The sequence below is a fragment of the Aquila chrysaetos genome, chromosome 16, assembly GCF_900496995.4.
Source record: "Aquila chrysaetos chrysaetos chromosome 16, bAquChr1.4, whole genome shotgun sequence".
Lineage (NCBI taxonomy): Eukaryota > Metazoa > Chordata > Aves > Accipitriformes > Accipitridae > Aquila > Aquila chrysaetos.
Genome location: NC_044019.1, coordinates 14,976,004 through 14,991,553, shown reverse-complemented (window position 1 = coordinate 14,991,553; position 15,550 = coordinate 14,976,004). Strand labels below are relative to the sequence as shown.

At 39.4% G+C, this 15,550-nt stretch overlaps 1 protein-coding gene across 11 annotated transcripts in view; it reads right to left on the bottom strand.

The window, feature by feature from the left end:
- The window catches only part of PLEKHA7 (pleckstrin homology domain containing A7), a 167,425-nt gene that overhangs the window by 56,318 nt on the left and 95,557 nt on the right, over positions 1-15,550 (bottom strand). For 9 of the 11 annotated variants that reach the window (XM_030038790.2, XM_030038788.2, XM_030038785.2 and 6 more), the window contains 2 exons: positions 12,666-12,749; positions 4,314-4,425 (listed from right to left, as the gene is read on the bottom strand). In XM_030038790.2, coding sequence (XP_029894650.1) covers positions 4,314-4,425; positions 12,666-12,749 — 196 coding nt within the window. The remainder of the gene's footprint in view (positions 1-4,313; positions 4,426-12,665; positions 12,750-15,550) is intronic. The other 2 variants (XM_030038789.2, XM_030038796.1) reach the window with 1 other exon arrangement.

Below are 15,550 nucleotides of genomic sequence, written 5' to 3'. Positions count from 1 at the left end.
CAGATACTGAATGTCACGCCTTGCTTCCACTAGCTAAAATAAAAAGTTAGTTGAAAAGAAAAGGTATATTTTAAAAACTATTTGTCAGTACTGCAGTAGTCTTTTCTTAACTTAAAATATTCTGATATCATTATCGTGTTATTGAAAAATGCAGGTCAAAGCAGCTGCCTATGTCACTGAAGACAAAGAAGTTGCTTTTGACTTCAGGACATTTGTTATGCTGGCTTGCTTATGAATGACTCAGAGTAGCGGGATTGGAATGTGAGAGGAACCCCTCTGCAGATACCGAGGTCAGTGAGGAAGGAGGTGGAGGGGGGGCACCTGAGGAGGTGGATGCCCCTGCAGCCTGTGGTGAGACGGCAGGCTGTCCCCCCCAGCCCATGGAGGGGAGCGGGGGAGCAGATGCCCACTTGCCCAGGCCAGAGCAGTCAGATGCCCCCAAAGATGGCCATGACTCCATGGGAAAGCCCGCACTGGAGCAGTGTGTGACTGAAGGTTGGCCCACGGAAAGAACCCACGCCTGCGGAAAGGACTCACGCCGGAGAAGTTCGTGAAGGACTGTCGCCTGTGGGAGGGACCCCACGGTGGAGCAGGGGACGAGTGAGGAGTCCTCCCCCCCGAGGAGGAAGGAGCGGCAGAGACCCAGTGTGGTGAGCTGACGCCAACCCCCATCCCCTGTTCCCCTGCGCCGCCGGGGGGAGGAGGGAGAGGGAACCGGGAGTGGGGTTGAGCTGGGAAGGAGGGAGGGGTGGGGGGAAGGTGTTCTAAGGTTTGGTTTTACTTTCTAATACCCTTGCTTTGATGTGATTTGTAGTAAACTAAATCGGTTTTGTTTCTTCCCCAAGTTGAGCCTGTCTTTTGCCCATGACCATAAGTGGTGAGTGATCCCTCCCTGTTCTTGTCTCAACCCACGAGCTTTTCTTTATAGTTTCTCCACATCCCACCGGGACCAGGGAGGAGGAGCGAGCGAGCAGCTTCATGGTGCTTTGTTACTGGCTGGGCTTAAACCACAACAATCAGCATGGCCTTTCGCTTTTTATTCCCTCAACTCTATAACCCTCAAATTTCAAAAGGAAGGGTAGACTGCTTTGGTCTAAAGTCTTCGGATGACTTATTCACAGTGTCAGCATCAAAATGGTGGGGCCCACCCCAAGAATCTGTGTGCATTTCTGCAAAACTCCTATCTCAGGTGTCTTACAAATATGTTTATATACACACCAATGAAACATAGTAACATTTTGGCAAGTATAAGCCTCATTTTGGCTTTTTTCTTTTTCTTCTTTCCAACACGCACCTCTCGTTGTACACTGTACAACTGACACTGTTGGCCAGAACATGTGAAATTCTCTTTCCAAACAATTACTTTCTATTTCAGAAGTTTTATTCAATCCAAGTTCAGACTTGAACACCACAACAAGCAAGCCAGAAGTCTTCATCTCTTTCATCTTGAACTGAGAATGACAAATCTGCTGTACAGTCGGCAGCTTGCCTTCTCCCTCCACCCCAAATGTAGCAATTCTTAGCTGTCAACTTTCTGCAGAAGAATCAAGTGGAAAGCCACATACCTGTTCCTGCACTTTCTAATTTGGTACTACTTCAATGAGCATAGCTCTGTATAAAAATCAGTTTGAATTTGGCCAGGATTCCAACACTGTACCTAAACAATTCTGTAATGGCATCTGCATAAAAGCATTTCATAAAAGATAATAATTAGCTATGGGTACTAGAGACCTTTGCCATGACAAACAGAACACGTCTCGGCTTCATGATTGCATCTCAGGTCTGCATCTGGGAACTCACTCTTTGAAAGAATGATTATGGAATTCATGGAAGAAAACATTCAGAAATAGATGGAAAGGACGTTAAAATCTACTCTCAACGTGCCAAAAGTCAACCTCTAAATGGAGAACATGGGTTATTCATTTTACAGCCTTTATTCTCATTGCTAGTTCACTTGAAATCATTTTGTGTTAGGCTGTGAAGGAATTCAACAGATCTTCTGACTCTACAGAACGAGAGGAGTGATTTCAAGCCTGGAAACACATGCAATGATGAAACAAAGCAACTATAAGAAAGACGCTGGTTCTCTGTCTTAATCAAAACTCCAGTAAAGTGTTTATTGAGGGCCCACAGCAGGATGGATCTTACACAAACTTGGTGGAGAAGAAAAGTACAGGCAAGCCCTCTATGAGAGCTCTATTCAAAGTCTAAAGCTGCCACGTATTAAAAAAATGCCATACCTGAGAGCCTACAAGAAGCACGCGTGGCCACACTTATACTGGACTGTAAACAAAATAGAAGCAGAGACGCGCTTGAGTTTTGGGAGGTGATTCTGGATATTCTCCAAGCTGTGATGGTGTCGTGGTTTAACCCTAGCCAGCAACTAAGCACCACGCAGCCGCTCACTCACTCCCCCCCCACCCAGTGGGATGGGTGAGAAAATCGGGAAAAAGAAGCAAAACCCATGGGTTGAGATAAGAACGGTTTAATAGAACAGAAAAGAAGAAATTAATAATGATAATGATGATAATAATAAAATGACAACAGCAATAATGAAAGGATTGGAATGTACAAATGATGCGCAGTGCAATTGCTCACCACCCGCCGACCGGCACCCCGCTAGTCCCCGAGCGGCAATTCCCCGCCCCCACTCCCCCCAGTTCCTATACTGGATGTGATGTCACATGGTATGGAATACCCCGTTGGCCAGTTTGGGTCAGCTGTCCTGACTCCGTTCTGTGCCAGCTTCTTGTGCCCCTCCAGCTTTCTCACTGGCTGGGCATGAGAAGCTGAAAAATCCTTGACTTTAGTCTCAACACTACTTAGCAACAACTGCAAACATCAGTGTTATCAACATTCTTCTCATACCGAACTCAAAACACAGCACCGTACCAGCTACTAGGAAGACAGTTAACTCTATCCCAGCTGAAACTAGGACAGATGGAAAAAGCATTACCCTCAGCTTTAGCTCTGCCTTTCTGACATCGCCAGTGAACTAGCCTCTAGCACGTGTGTAGTGCTATAAGTTGTATCCAGTCACCATTTCTGATCTCACTGTTTCGCAAAGCCTGATTAGGTCAGTGCAAACACGTGACAAAGAGAAGCAGCTGGAGCAGGTGACGGAGGATGCACGCTTTTTGGCAGAAGTATGATCCCAGTTAAGTTAAAGCCAACTGTGTCACTGGAGAAATCCCTAGCTCAAAGCAGAGTATCAGGTCCCCATTAAGTTTTCTGGTTTTAAGAGTGAAAAAAATGAGCCTTCTGCCTCTAATGCTGGCTTAAAAAAAAATCAGAATAAGGAGGATAAATACAGTAAACACAAATGCCCAAGTACTTCGGTAAGTTCAACTGGTAGAATATCAAAAAGAAATGTATCAAGTAACTCAGGTAACCTACTGATTTTACTGTTTTCAGTTAAAACTTCATCTAGCACTTTAAAGACAAATGTATTCTTGAGATTTGATACATGACAATCTTTGTGTTGGTCCAATAACCTATACAGTTTAGATCTAAAAAAATAATTTTTTTCTTTTTTTTTTTTTTTTTAAAGTTTTTCATGAAATTGTTTTCATCGTCTCCAATATTGACCCAAGCACACCAAAACATTAGAAAAAGATTTTAAGTGATTCCAACTCAACAAAAATATCTTTGCAACCAATTTGGTAAAGTTCTTTCTTCAACTCAATTACCTCAACAGGTTTCACACTTTTGCATTTAGAAAAAACCTGAGAAGTTTAAAAACTGCAGGCAAAGTTAAGAAATCTATCTTATCTCTGCTAATTCTTACAGTATTTTTTCGCTGCTTTTTATCCAGCCCCCTCCCATTCTCACCATACTGTATTTATTGTAGGGTCAAAGAAGCATTAGAATAGTTGGTGACACTTCCAAGTACAGCGCTTTACCATATTTTGTGCAATAAACAACACAGGCCCTTTGTCAATGACAAACAATGGATTTTTCTATTATTAAACATTCTGCCTGTAAACTTGGTGTCTGTACTGTTTGTGCACCACAATGATGGCAGAAAAGGATCTAAGCTGTTACTGAGACGAAGAACAGCAGTAAGGTTTCATGGAAAAGTCAGAACTGCAAATTACAATTCCTGGTATTCTGCAGCATTTTTTGCCATACGGTGCTACTATGCTGTAAAAAGGCTTTTGCTTGGGTGGAAGATATTACCTCTTCTTTGAGGTAAGTTATTAGACTTCTAGGCTAAACCCATGTCCCTATTAAAATCAGCATTAAATGAGTATTGGATTTACAGTGAGTGAAGTTCTAATCATCAAGCTGAAACAACAGCCTTTTTTCTTTACCTTAGAGCCAGGTTTTGTATCAACAGCAGATGTAGTTACTGCAGTGGATGTTTCACTGACCATGCTTGAAGGTCTTTGGTTTATTTGTTGCTTGGACATAGATGAATTCTGTCTGGAAAAAAAACAAAACCAGATAATCTAAAGCACATTGTTTCAAACAGTCAGCTTTGCCTTTTTATATTTAATATTAACAGTGAGCAAATGAATGACAGGCTAGTCAAACATTTCCCATGCATCTGCAACTTCCTTTACACCACCACTATTATTTTGATTTCAGGTATTTGTCAAGCAGATGCTGCCAGTGGCATCTGATGATTGGTATTTGTCTATGTATCAGGAGGAAAAAACCTGCCAAATTGTCTGCAAATCCAACAGAGAATCAAGATATAACAAAGAGCACTCAGAGAAGATAAGGATAATGTAGGGAAACTAGATTGTGCCCAAACATGTGAAAGAGCGAGTACTGGGGAGGGAGGGATAGGAGTCAGCACTTTGCAATAACAGGCTTATTTAAAATCAAAGTAAGACTAGCCTACTGTTAGATCTTTCACTAACTTAATGTTAGATCTTTGAATCTGCCCAAAATATGATTCATACTACAATATGAATTATTAAAATACCTTTTAAGTGAAACGGTGCAATTCATGGCAGATATTGTTAGAAATAAATAACTTCTGAGTCATACTAAGATTCAAGAAATCTTGATAACTAGCTTAGATGCAGATAGCCATTTAAAGCACATGTAAGATCAATGCTACCATAAGAACCTGTTCAACAAGGAAGAATTCAGTACAGCTGCCCAGATGAAGAAATGAGAGGACAAAGAGAAGTGCAAAATCTTGTGGAATCCGATATGCAGGTTGTGAGGAGAAGCCTCAGCATCCAGTCTCAATACAAATTTGTGAATTAAACCCACAGGTGGTATTTTCAAAAATCGTTAACAACAGAGTTTAGCAAATTGTATTTTAGGAACAAGTAGCAATACAGTCACACCAGAAAAAAAAAACCGCAAACTATCAGCAACCTATGATTTTCCTTTTCCTATCTCAATAGTCACCAAAGCCATTTATTTAAAAAAAAAAAAAAAAAAAAAAGAAAAAAGAGAGACAAGCCACACCAAACATTACTGTTGCCACCACTGAAATTCAATCCAATTCTGAATGCAAGAGAGAACAGAGTAATTCTGAGCAGTTATCACTCATAAGAACAAAGAAGAAGAATTTGTGATTGTAGTAGCTCAACACAAAGTTTAACTGAGGACAAGGTGTTTGCTACCATTGCTCTTCCTCAGTTACAACCTGAACAATTACCTGTCCAAAAGCTTTTATAGTTGATTTGGTGTCAGGGAAAGCACATTTTTCCATTTGTGACCACACAGTTTCAATTAAGCTTGCAAGGAAGTAACACAACTTTGATCCCATTTCCTTTATGCCTTGCTTATCTGGCATAAATCCCTTCTTTCTAGCTTTTATACCTAAGTTCAGCTCTAAGATATGAGAACAAACCACAGCAAGTCCCTAAAATCCCTGGCCAGCCTTGAATGCACGAGAGCTTCCTCACATCAGTTTGATACAATTTGCCTTACCTCTTACGGACCAGGTATCCTACTTCAGCATTTAATCAGCAAAGAGCAGATTAAGACACTTCCCATATATAATGCTGCCTAAGCTGTTGATCAACCAGTTTTATCATCTCCTTTTGACTCTGTTCTCACTTGTTCCGTTCCCCCTTTATGAACTTTCAGAACAGGTAGAAAATGCAGACTTACAATGTACCTGCATCTTACTTGCCTTTTCCTAATATTTACTTATCAAAAAGGTTCCATTTCCCCACTTGAGGCAACTAAACCAAGAGTAGGTATTTCAGTGAGGAAGGAATACTAACAGAGATGTACAGTCTTCTATGCTGCTTCCTCAAAAAAAAGTATTAGATTTGATATCATTAAAAAGGCCAATAGAAATGAGTTGCAGAAGTATGAAGACAGAACACATTCAAGGAAAATGTTTGGCCTTAGAGGACACAAAATTTCTCTTCTTCCCTTGAGGTTTAGATTCTCTACAATGTCCACACTACAAACTATTGAGTTTTATACTGTAGGACAGTCACACAATAGTGTCCAGATACTCACTGGGGCGAGGAAGGAGGAAAGGAGGCGGCGGAGGGAAGAGGAGAGAGCACATAACATACATGTTCAGAAAATCTGTAGGCTTTCCAGACTATAAATAATCTGATTAGATTATGTTTCTTTGTTTTATAGACTAGCTATTTCATAGAGAGCTAACTTTCTCAGGAAAGACAAAATTGAAAAATAAAATTTAAGTTTCAATAAATTGGAATTAATATTTTCAAGAAAAACATTAATGTGGAAAGAGAAATAACCCCAGAGGAATAGTTTTAATCTACAAATTCAACTGAGATTGAACAGATTTTCACTATTTCACAAGATACTGTTTCACAGTAGGTTAAACATACTGCAGTTTAAAAAAAAAAAAAAAAAAAAAAAGAACTACAGACGAAGATAAGCTTTGCACATTTAACAAGACCATCACTATCAGAAAATCATAATGCAATACAGAACGATAAACGCATAATTTCTAAGCATTCATAATGTGGCCATTTAGCAATTTCTCTTCCACTTGCTACTGAAAGTGATCACTGCCAATAAATCAAGCTTTCCTCTTCTAGTAGTACCGAGATTAATAATGAACTTCAAATTCACAAGGAGAAAAATGCTTTTTAAAAAAATGTGAGGTTGTTGCCATGTGGAAGAACTTAAATAGCCAGCAAAAAAGACAGGAAGTCCATCAAAAGAGAAAATACATTATTATTCTCCTAAAAAAAGGTTTTGGGCAGCAAACACTGGTAATCCAAACTGTCTGTACCTGAGATGTAATAGAAAACACCAAACAATATTGAAAATTAATTTAAGTACTTGTATATAGTTTTTCAAGGATAGAATAGATGTGTTGCCTGAAACCAGAACATAACGAAACTCAAGTATTCAAGTGTCTTAATAACTGATTAATATTCTCAGTCTGTTTTTAAAAGCAAATAAAAATACGCAGAATATCCAAAATCACCTGAAACATCCCAGCATGTTAATGGAGTTAACACTGTCCTAATAGTATTTACAGATTCATCTTTTAAAAATATATATTTATGTATAGCATTAACTCTGTGCATTGAGAAACAGTAGTTCAAAATCACTATTACCAAAGATGTTTGATAATATCTGTTATCCAAGATACCCCATCCTGTCTTCACAGTGACTTTTTTGTCTATTTTCAGGATCGTTTTCTTACTGCCTCCCCCAGATGTGTGCATACACACATAGAATTGTACTGTGTACATTCAGAGCACCAGTCCCTTCTAAATCTTTTAAAAATACTTGAAAATAACGCCGTATAGTATCTCCTGTCAGGCAACTCCCTGCTATACTTAAACAGTGCTAGTAGGTCTACAGAAGTCACATTTACCAGCTGAAAGAATTACATGGCTAATATTTGGTTTATTAAAAAAACAAAAACCAAAAAAACCCAAACCACTGAACGACAACAACCACAAAATTATTACAGCAGTAGCCTGTATTGAAAATGCAATACTCACGAGAGAACATATTCTTTTACTCTAAAGGATCATAAAAATTAGTCGACTTAGAAGGTCCACATTCATGCCAGCAACTTAAAAAGTTTATTTTGTTGGAACCAAATATGACACAATAACATCATGTCAATCCAGTTTTAATACTAATAAATCTCCTATTCAGCTAGATAAAAAATTAACTGTCCTAGTATTTCTATACACGTCAACATGGCAGATATTTATTTTGGGGTTGTTTGGGTTTCCTCCTTTCTCTCCACCTGATATTTTTGCTGCTATAGTAACCAGATGCAATAGACAAAATAAGATGGCTCTCTCCCCAGAGGTGATACACAGGCTTCTATCAGTTGCACAAAAAACAGGCAAAAAAAAGAAGATAACACTAATTGGATTAAGTGCTTTTTTTTTTTTTTTCTGTATTTCTACATTTACGTTCAGGTCTTATCTTTTTTAACTTTAAAGTACTACCTTCTCATTTGCAAACATACTACTATCACAAATATATTGCAACGCTTCTAATACACTACTACTAGTGTTTAGCTACAGATACAATTAGATACATGGCTGTAAGTGCCTGCTTCTTCCTTTCTGTATACAATTAGTTAAAGAACTGTTATTTAAAGAAAGATAAGAGAGAAGAAATCTAAACATTACGTGCATCTATCCTAATTCTATCATAGATTTTTTAGAGAATTGTGCGTATCACAATGTGGTTAAACTAGATCTAACGCCTGTCCGGCAGCCTTATCATTAATACTCATTTTTCCATTGGTTGTTTATGAAAGGTCCCTTTGTGGATTAAGGGTTCATTAAAAACATGAAAGTAAAGTACAGAAATCAAGAGACAGTTGTGAAATGGAGGGTGGCTCCCAGAGGGACTTCCCATACAGCCAAGATGATCAAATTATTTACAGATGATCCTGAAAACTGTGAGGTGACCAAGTCAATAGAGGACAAAAGTTATTCTGAACACAAACTGAAATGCTGACAGGAACAGATAGAAAAATAATCTTCAGATATGAGTAACAATGTAGTAAGATGCCAACTGAATTCAATGTCAACAACAGAAAACTAATTCAAAGGAGGAAGAAATTAAAAACATTTCTGCAGCTTTTCTCACTCAAAATAACATTGGCCATCTGAGGAAAGGATATTTTTAAATCTTGGCACAATCAGTAGAAGCAGCCAAAGTATGTTAAGAATTATTAGGAAAAGAATAGAGAAGAAAAATACAATTAAATTATAAAAAACAATGAGCTCATACACTGAATACTGCATTCACCTATAATCCATCACTCCATCAGAAAAAAGACAAATCTAAAAGCATCATACAGAAAAGCTAGCTCTCAAACAGGGCTAGTGAAAGGTACAGAACACACATCCCATGTGCTAAGTGACCAAAGCTGCTAAGCTTGTAAAAACAGAATAGGAGGTAGGGATTTGACAGTGGTCTCAGCTAAGAATGGGCTAGGAAATAAGGAATTATCAATCACTATTTCTCAAAAAAAACCTAAATAAGAACGCCTTTAGGAAGAAGGAATAGCGTAAAAATCAAAAGATAATGTAATTAAAAAGTTACAGGTTCCAGGCAATATTCTTTGTTTTTATCCTTCAGTTACAATGGAGTTGAGAAAATCAAATTTCAGCTTAAAAAGCAAAATTGATGTGATACTGTTTAAAAGCCTTGGGAAAAGACTAGTAAAATACAGTCTCAGCCTTCTACTGAAAATATGTAGTTCTCATCTGATGAAGTGAGGCAAGGGTGTCTGGTTCATAACTGACTCATAATCAAGCTAGGATTACATCATTTATTGACATCATTTTCCAAAACTTCTTTTCAAATCTTCTTGCCAGAACATTGCTTCCTGGATGAGAAACGGCCAGAGCAGTCTGTACATTCATCATTTCTAAATTACTGTAAATTACTTTTCTGATGTATCTATTAAAAGGACACATTTAACATTTGTTGCAGCCTGAACAAGTTTGTGCTTATGTCTCCCCACCAGCTCCCAGTCAACATCTGGTGACAACTCCTGGCTTTGGCCCTAATCTTAAATTAAAATCAACCCGTAAGTAATAAATCACATCACAACAGAACTGAAGAACAAATTGCCTTTTATGAAATCCTTAAGAGTGCTACTACTTCAGACAGGATTCTTCAGCTATAGAAAGTACTCTCAGTCAAAAGGATCCCATGATGGAGAGTTTGCACCCATGCAAATCCAGAGACTATCTTTCCAACTGCGTCCTGTTTGTGAAAGCCATCTCATCACAAGATACAATCTGCAACACTGATTCCATACTAATACACTACGAACAACATGAATGCCATACAAATCCCTGATGCCTCGGGGAAAAGAACTGAGCACAGGGCATAGCCCCATTATAATTCTTAGGCCTACAGACAGGGAGGTGCTAACAGCTCCTTTGATTTCAGCAGAGATATCCACATATGTCAACAGCGTCATTTGACAGGAACTCAGGAATGACCATGATGAACAGCATCTGTGTAAAACCCACGCTGTCACACAGAAGTGGTACAAAACTAAGGAAACCAGAGCATCCCACACACTTGAAAATGACATCTTTAAAGCAATTTTAACTGATATATTAAAAATATCTGATTTTAAAACTGTATGTGTCAATAATAAAGCTAATAACAGAGCTCAGGAAAATGTTCTTGCAGAAGACTGTTTCCTGAGTAGTCACTACAAACACATACTCCTCTCTATATCCCTCCAGCCATTCCTTCTTCTTTTAGAATAAAAACCACCTGTCTCTATTAATTCTACTACATTGTAAGATCTTTTTCCCACTTTTCATACCATCTCAGTGTAACTGAAGTCGAGATGACAAGTTATGCCCATTCATCTGACTGCCCTCCAGATAAACACCTTCATTTCTCTTCCAAAAGAGTTTCTAACATACACAAAAGATAACTAAAACCACATGCCACCAGCAAGTTGTTCTTTCATTTCTGCTTTTAATATTTTATCTGCTACCATGATTACAAAACCAGAAACAGCCCAGGGAAGTGTGACTAACCCCAGGGAGGCACTCCAAGGAGTTCTATCCAAACACCTATTTTCCCTTACGTATGTACAAATTTTCTTTATATTAAATTTGATTGAACCTTTACAACAGATTAAATAAAAATCAGTTAACAGATAGAAGTTGGAACACAGATGCAGTGGCTGTTGTCGATACTGCCTTTGAGATTTGCTCCATTGCAGGATCCCTGTTCTCCTCACTAAATGACTTGGAGCAGCTTGTTTACAGACCTGTAACGAGCTGAACCCCTCCCGAGCAGCAAACCACCCACATACCAGGTAACACCTAGGGTGACCTCCAGCTCAGTAGCTATCCCACAGTCTTTGTACCTAATCACAGGCCTCTCCCACACACTGCAAAATATGTTCAATGTTCTATTTCATGCTGATTCTCAGCAGGGACCTTAACATAGGATTGGCCCTTTGATGTGCTTTGGGCTTGGGGGAGGGCAGCTGTTTGGTTGGTTTTTTGCTGGGGTTTTGTTGCTATTGTTGTTTTCGGTTGGTTGGTTTATTTGTTAAACCATTTGAGAAGCACTTCTCAGGACTGTAGCTGAAGCTCTGAGCAGAGGGCTATACAGTCATGCTCTACTTCTCCTTTCCTCCCCAAGTCCACAATAGAAGACACTGCCAGAGAAGCCTCAGTCTCCTGGGAGCCTCGCATGGCCTTCTCTGGGCCTCATTTTTCTTAATGCTACACTCCTCTAAATCAAACATAAAGCAAATTAAATGTCATGTAAGTTTAAACAAAGTGTTCAGAATTGTGCAGGCAGCCATACAAACCACCACATACGGGCCATTACAGCATGATGGCCTGCCTCTGCATGAAGGGCTAAAGGCTGCTTAAACAGTGTTGGAAGACTAGGCTGGAAAAAGAAAAGCTATCTGGTGGTGACCCTTTCCTCTTGCCTGTTGGAGTGATGTAGATTGAGTGATGTAGAACTTTCTCCTAGACTCTGTCTAGGGATGATATCCAGTCATCCCACTACAGAAGGGATTCCAGGAGCAATCTAGCATGCAGCAAGGATGACAGGAATAGTTAAACCCTACAGTGACACAGGGAGTGATCCAAACCAACGCCAAAAACATGCCCAGATACGCCAGTTTGCACACACGCATCTCATGCTTCTTTTTTTTTTTTTTTTTTTTTTTAAATCAGACAATCAAGATAAAAATATGCTGGAAACTAATATATGTGATTCCGTTTCTCACAATAAATGGAAGAATGCCTACTTTTAATAAATACCAGGCCAAGACAGGGAATACAGAAAAGCTATAACATAAGAATACCAAGGAATTACAATGGAAACCAGTAATATTTTGTGTATTTCAATTTCAGTACAAACCTTTCAGTTTGCTCTAAAGACATTTTACATTTATGTTATGTATATCTGATATTTATATAAAGCTAAAGCATCATTGTTTAAGTATCCTATTTATATTGTCTTTTTTTGTTTGTTTATTTTGGGGTTTGGGGGGATCTTTTTTTTTTAAAGATTTGGTAAAGATTTTCTCTCAAGCCCTAATGTGGAACAGTGCTAGACTCAAAAACATACTATCACAATGAGAAGTAAATTTTTAAGCATAAACCATCTCTATGACATTTTTGCTACAATACCAGAAGAACTGTCAAACTACTAAACTACTGTAGGTAAATGCATTACTGTTTTAGATGTCTTGACATGGGTATAAAACTACTTACTCTTCTCGCAAAATAAATTCAATATTTTCTGGAGAAACCTGTCCTGTCACAGGATGTCTAAATGACGTGGTCTGCTGATTATGGCTGAAAGGAAAAAAAAAAAGAAAAAAAGAAAAGAAATTAATATTGCTAAACTCAGTAAAATATATCTATGATCTCTAAAAGGCAGAACTGTTTATACTGATGCTTTGCGGCTGCTACTCCAGAAATGAAACGTATTTCTGAGGTACTTTTCAAGCCAGAAATATTTTCAGCTCCTTCCTGCATTCTTGTTGACTTTGCCAATGGCACACTGTACCATTTAATTATTAAACAGGTTAATGTTTTAAAAGTAAACTAGTTGCAATCCTTAGTTAGGGAGACGCACTTGAATTTATGATTATTTACACCTAACTGTTACCAGATTATTTAAATTTAACATAGAAATGACACATCATAAATTACTGATTTGTATTTCTGTAAATTTCACAGAACAGAACCAGTAAAATAATTTAACTTGTTGCTGGACAACTTTTTACACAATTTGTAATATTTAATGAGATCACAGAGAGAGATTTTGTGGAAGCCATTTGCTGCATGCTTTTTTTCCCCTCTAGTCTGGTATTTCTTCAATGATTTTTCTTTACACCTCCATGCAGAGCATCATATATAACCTTAGCTGTTCAGTCGCATAGCCTATATAAAACAACATAGAATCATAGAATCATTTAGGTTGGAAAAGACCTTCAAGATCATCGAGTCCAACCATCATCCATGCCCACTAAACCATGTTATGGAGTGCCTTGTCTACGCGGTTTTTGAATACCTCCAGGGATGGTGACTCAACCACTTCCCTGGGCAGCCTGTTCCAATGCCTGACAACCCTCTCAGTAAAGAAATTTTTCCTAATATGCAATCTAAACCTCCCCTGGCACAACTTGAGGCCATTTCCTCTCATCCTATCTCCAGCCACCTGACAGAAGAGACCAGCACCCACCTCACTACAACCCCCTTTCAGGTAGTTGTAGAGAGCGATAAGGTCTCCCCTCAGCCTCCTTTTCTCCAGGCTAAACAACCCCAGTTCCCTCAGCCGCTCCTCATGAGACTTGTGCTCCAGGCCCCTCACCAACTCGGTTGCCCTTCTCTGGACACGCTCCAGCACCTCAATGTCTTTCCTGTAGTGAGGGGCCCAAAACTGAACACGGTATCCCAGGTGCAGCCTCACCAGTGCCGAGTACAGGGGAACAACCACCTCCCTGCTCCTGCTGGCCACACTATTTCTGATACAGGCCAGGATGCCGTTGGCCTTCTTGGCCACCTGGGCACACTGCTGGCTCATGTTCAGCTGACTGTCAACCAGCACGCCCAGGTCTTTTTCTGCCGGGCAGCTTTCCAGCCACTCTTCCCCAAGCCTGTAGCGCTGCATGGGGTCGTTGTGACCCAAGTGCAGGACCCGGCACTTGGCCTTGTTGAGCCTCATACAGTTGGCCTCAGCCCATCGATCCAGCCTGTCCAGATCTCTCTGTAGAGCCTTCCTACCCTCGAGCAGATCAAGCCTCCCTCCCAACCTGGTGTCATCCGCAAACTTGCTGAGGGTGCACTCAATCCCCTCGTCTAGATCATTAATAAAGATATTAAACAGAACCGGCCCCAACACCGAGCCCTGGCGAACACCACTTGTGTCCCATTGCCAACTGGATTTCACCCCATTCGCCACAACCCTCTGGGCTCATCCATCCAGCCAGTTTTTCACCCAGCGAAGAGTACACTTGTCCAAGCCATGAGACGCCAGCTTCTCAAGGAGTATGCCATGAGAGACAGTGTCAAAGGCCTTGCTGAAGTCAAGGTAGTAACATCCACAGCCTTTCCCTCATCCACTACTCAGGTCACCTGGTCATAGAAGGAGATCAGGTTGGTCAAGCAGGACCTGCCTTTCGTAAACCCATGCTGACCGGGCCTGATCCCCTGCTTGTCCTGGACATGCCATGTGAGTGCTCTCAAGACAAACTGTTCCATAATCTTCCCCGGTACCGAGGTCAAGCTGACAGGCCTGTAGTTCCCTGGATCCTCCCTCCGACCCTTCTTGTAAATGGGCGTCATATTGGCAATTTACACAATTTAGTATTTCATCTGAGTTAAATTAAAATCAGGATTTTCTATCAACTTTTCCCTCAGAGTGCTACCTAGATGTTTGCTACCCTCTGTGAAATATTGCTATCCATTAAAGACAATTATTTTATCTTGCTGTGTAACTGTACTCATATAATGCAAAAATACAGAGTGAAGAAAGCTTACTTCAAGATAAACTGGTAGTCTTCCCTCCTCCCCAAAGTCAATCATTTCAATTAATTGTATAGAAAACACAAGACAATTTCTATAGAGTCTCATACTTACTAAACCCTTTAATCTGCAGCCCTGTTGAAAGAAACAAGCTATAAAAATCACAAATTTTAAAGAAATAAGAAACTGAAGATCTTACTTCAGTATTAGAAAGGTCATGGCTGACATGCTGTTAGGGAACCTTAGAATTAGAGAGAGTAATAAACCAAGAGCTCACTTATCTAAGGTTCTGGATTTTTATGAGTCTAGTTAACAATATTTAGGTAAATAAATAAAACATCCAAAACTAGAATTCCCATCAACTGCAGCAAAATATTAACACACTGTGAGCATATTTGGAAAACAAAAATAATAAAGCCGTTAAATTAATTATACCTCAAAGAGCCAAAAATGAACACTTCATCCATTTTTTTGTTTTAAAGAAGGGTTTTCCTCCTGTAATGCCCAGCGATTTCGGGTCTTACAGATTTGACCCAATTGTCCAGCATAGCAGGTTGTACCCCCAGAAACAGAATAAGGCAAGAAAAAATATTTTGGGGTTTCAAAGTAATGAAATTCCAAAGAGA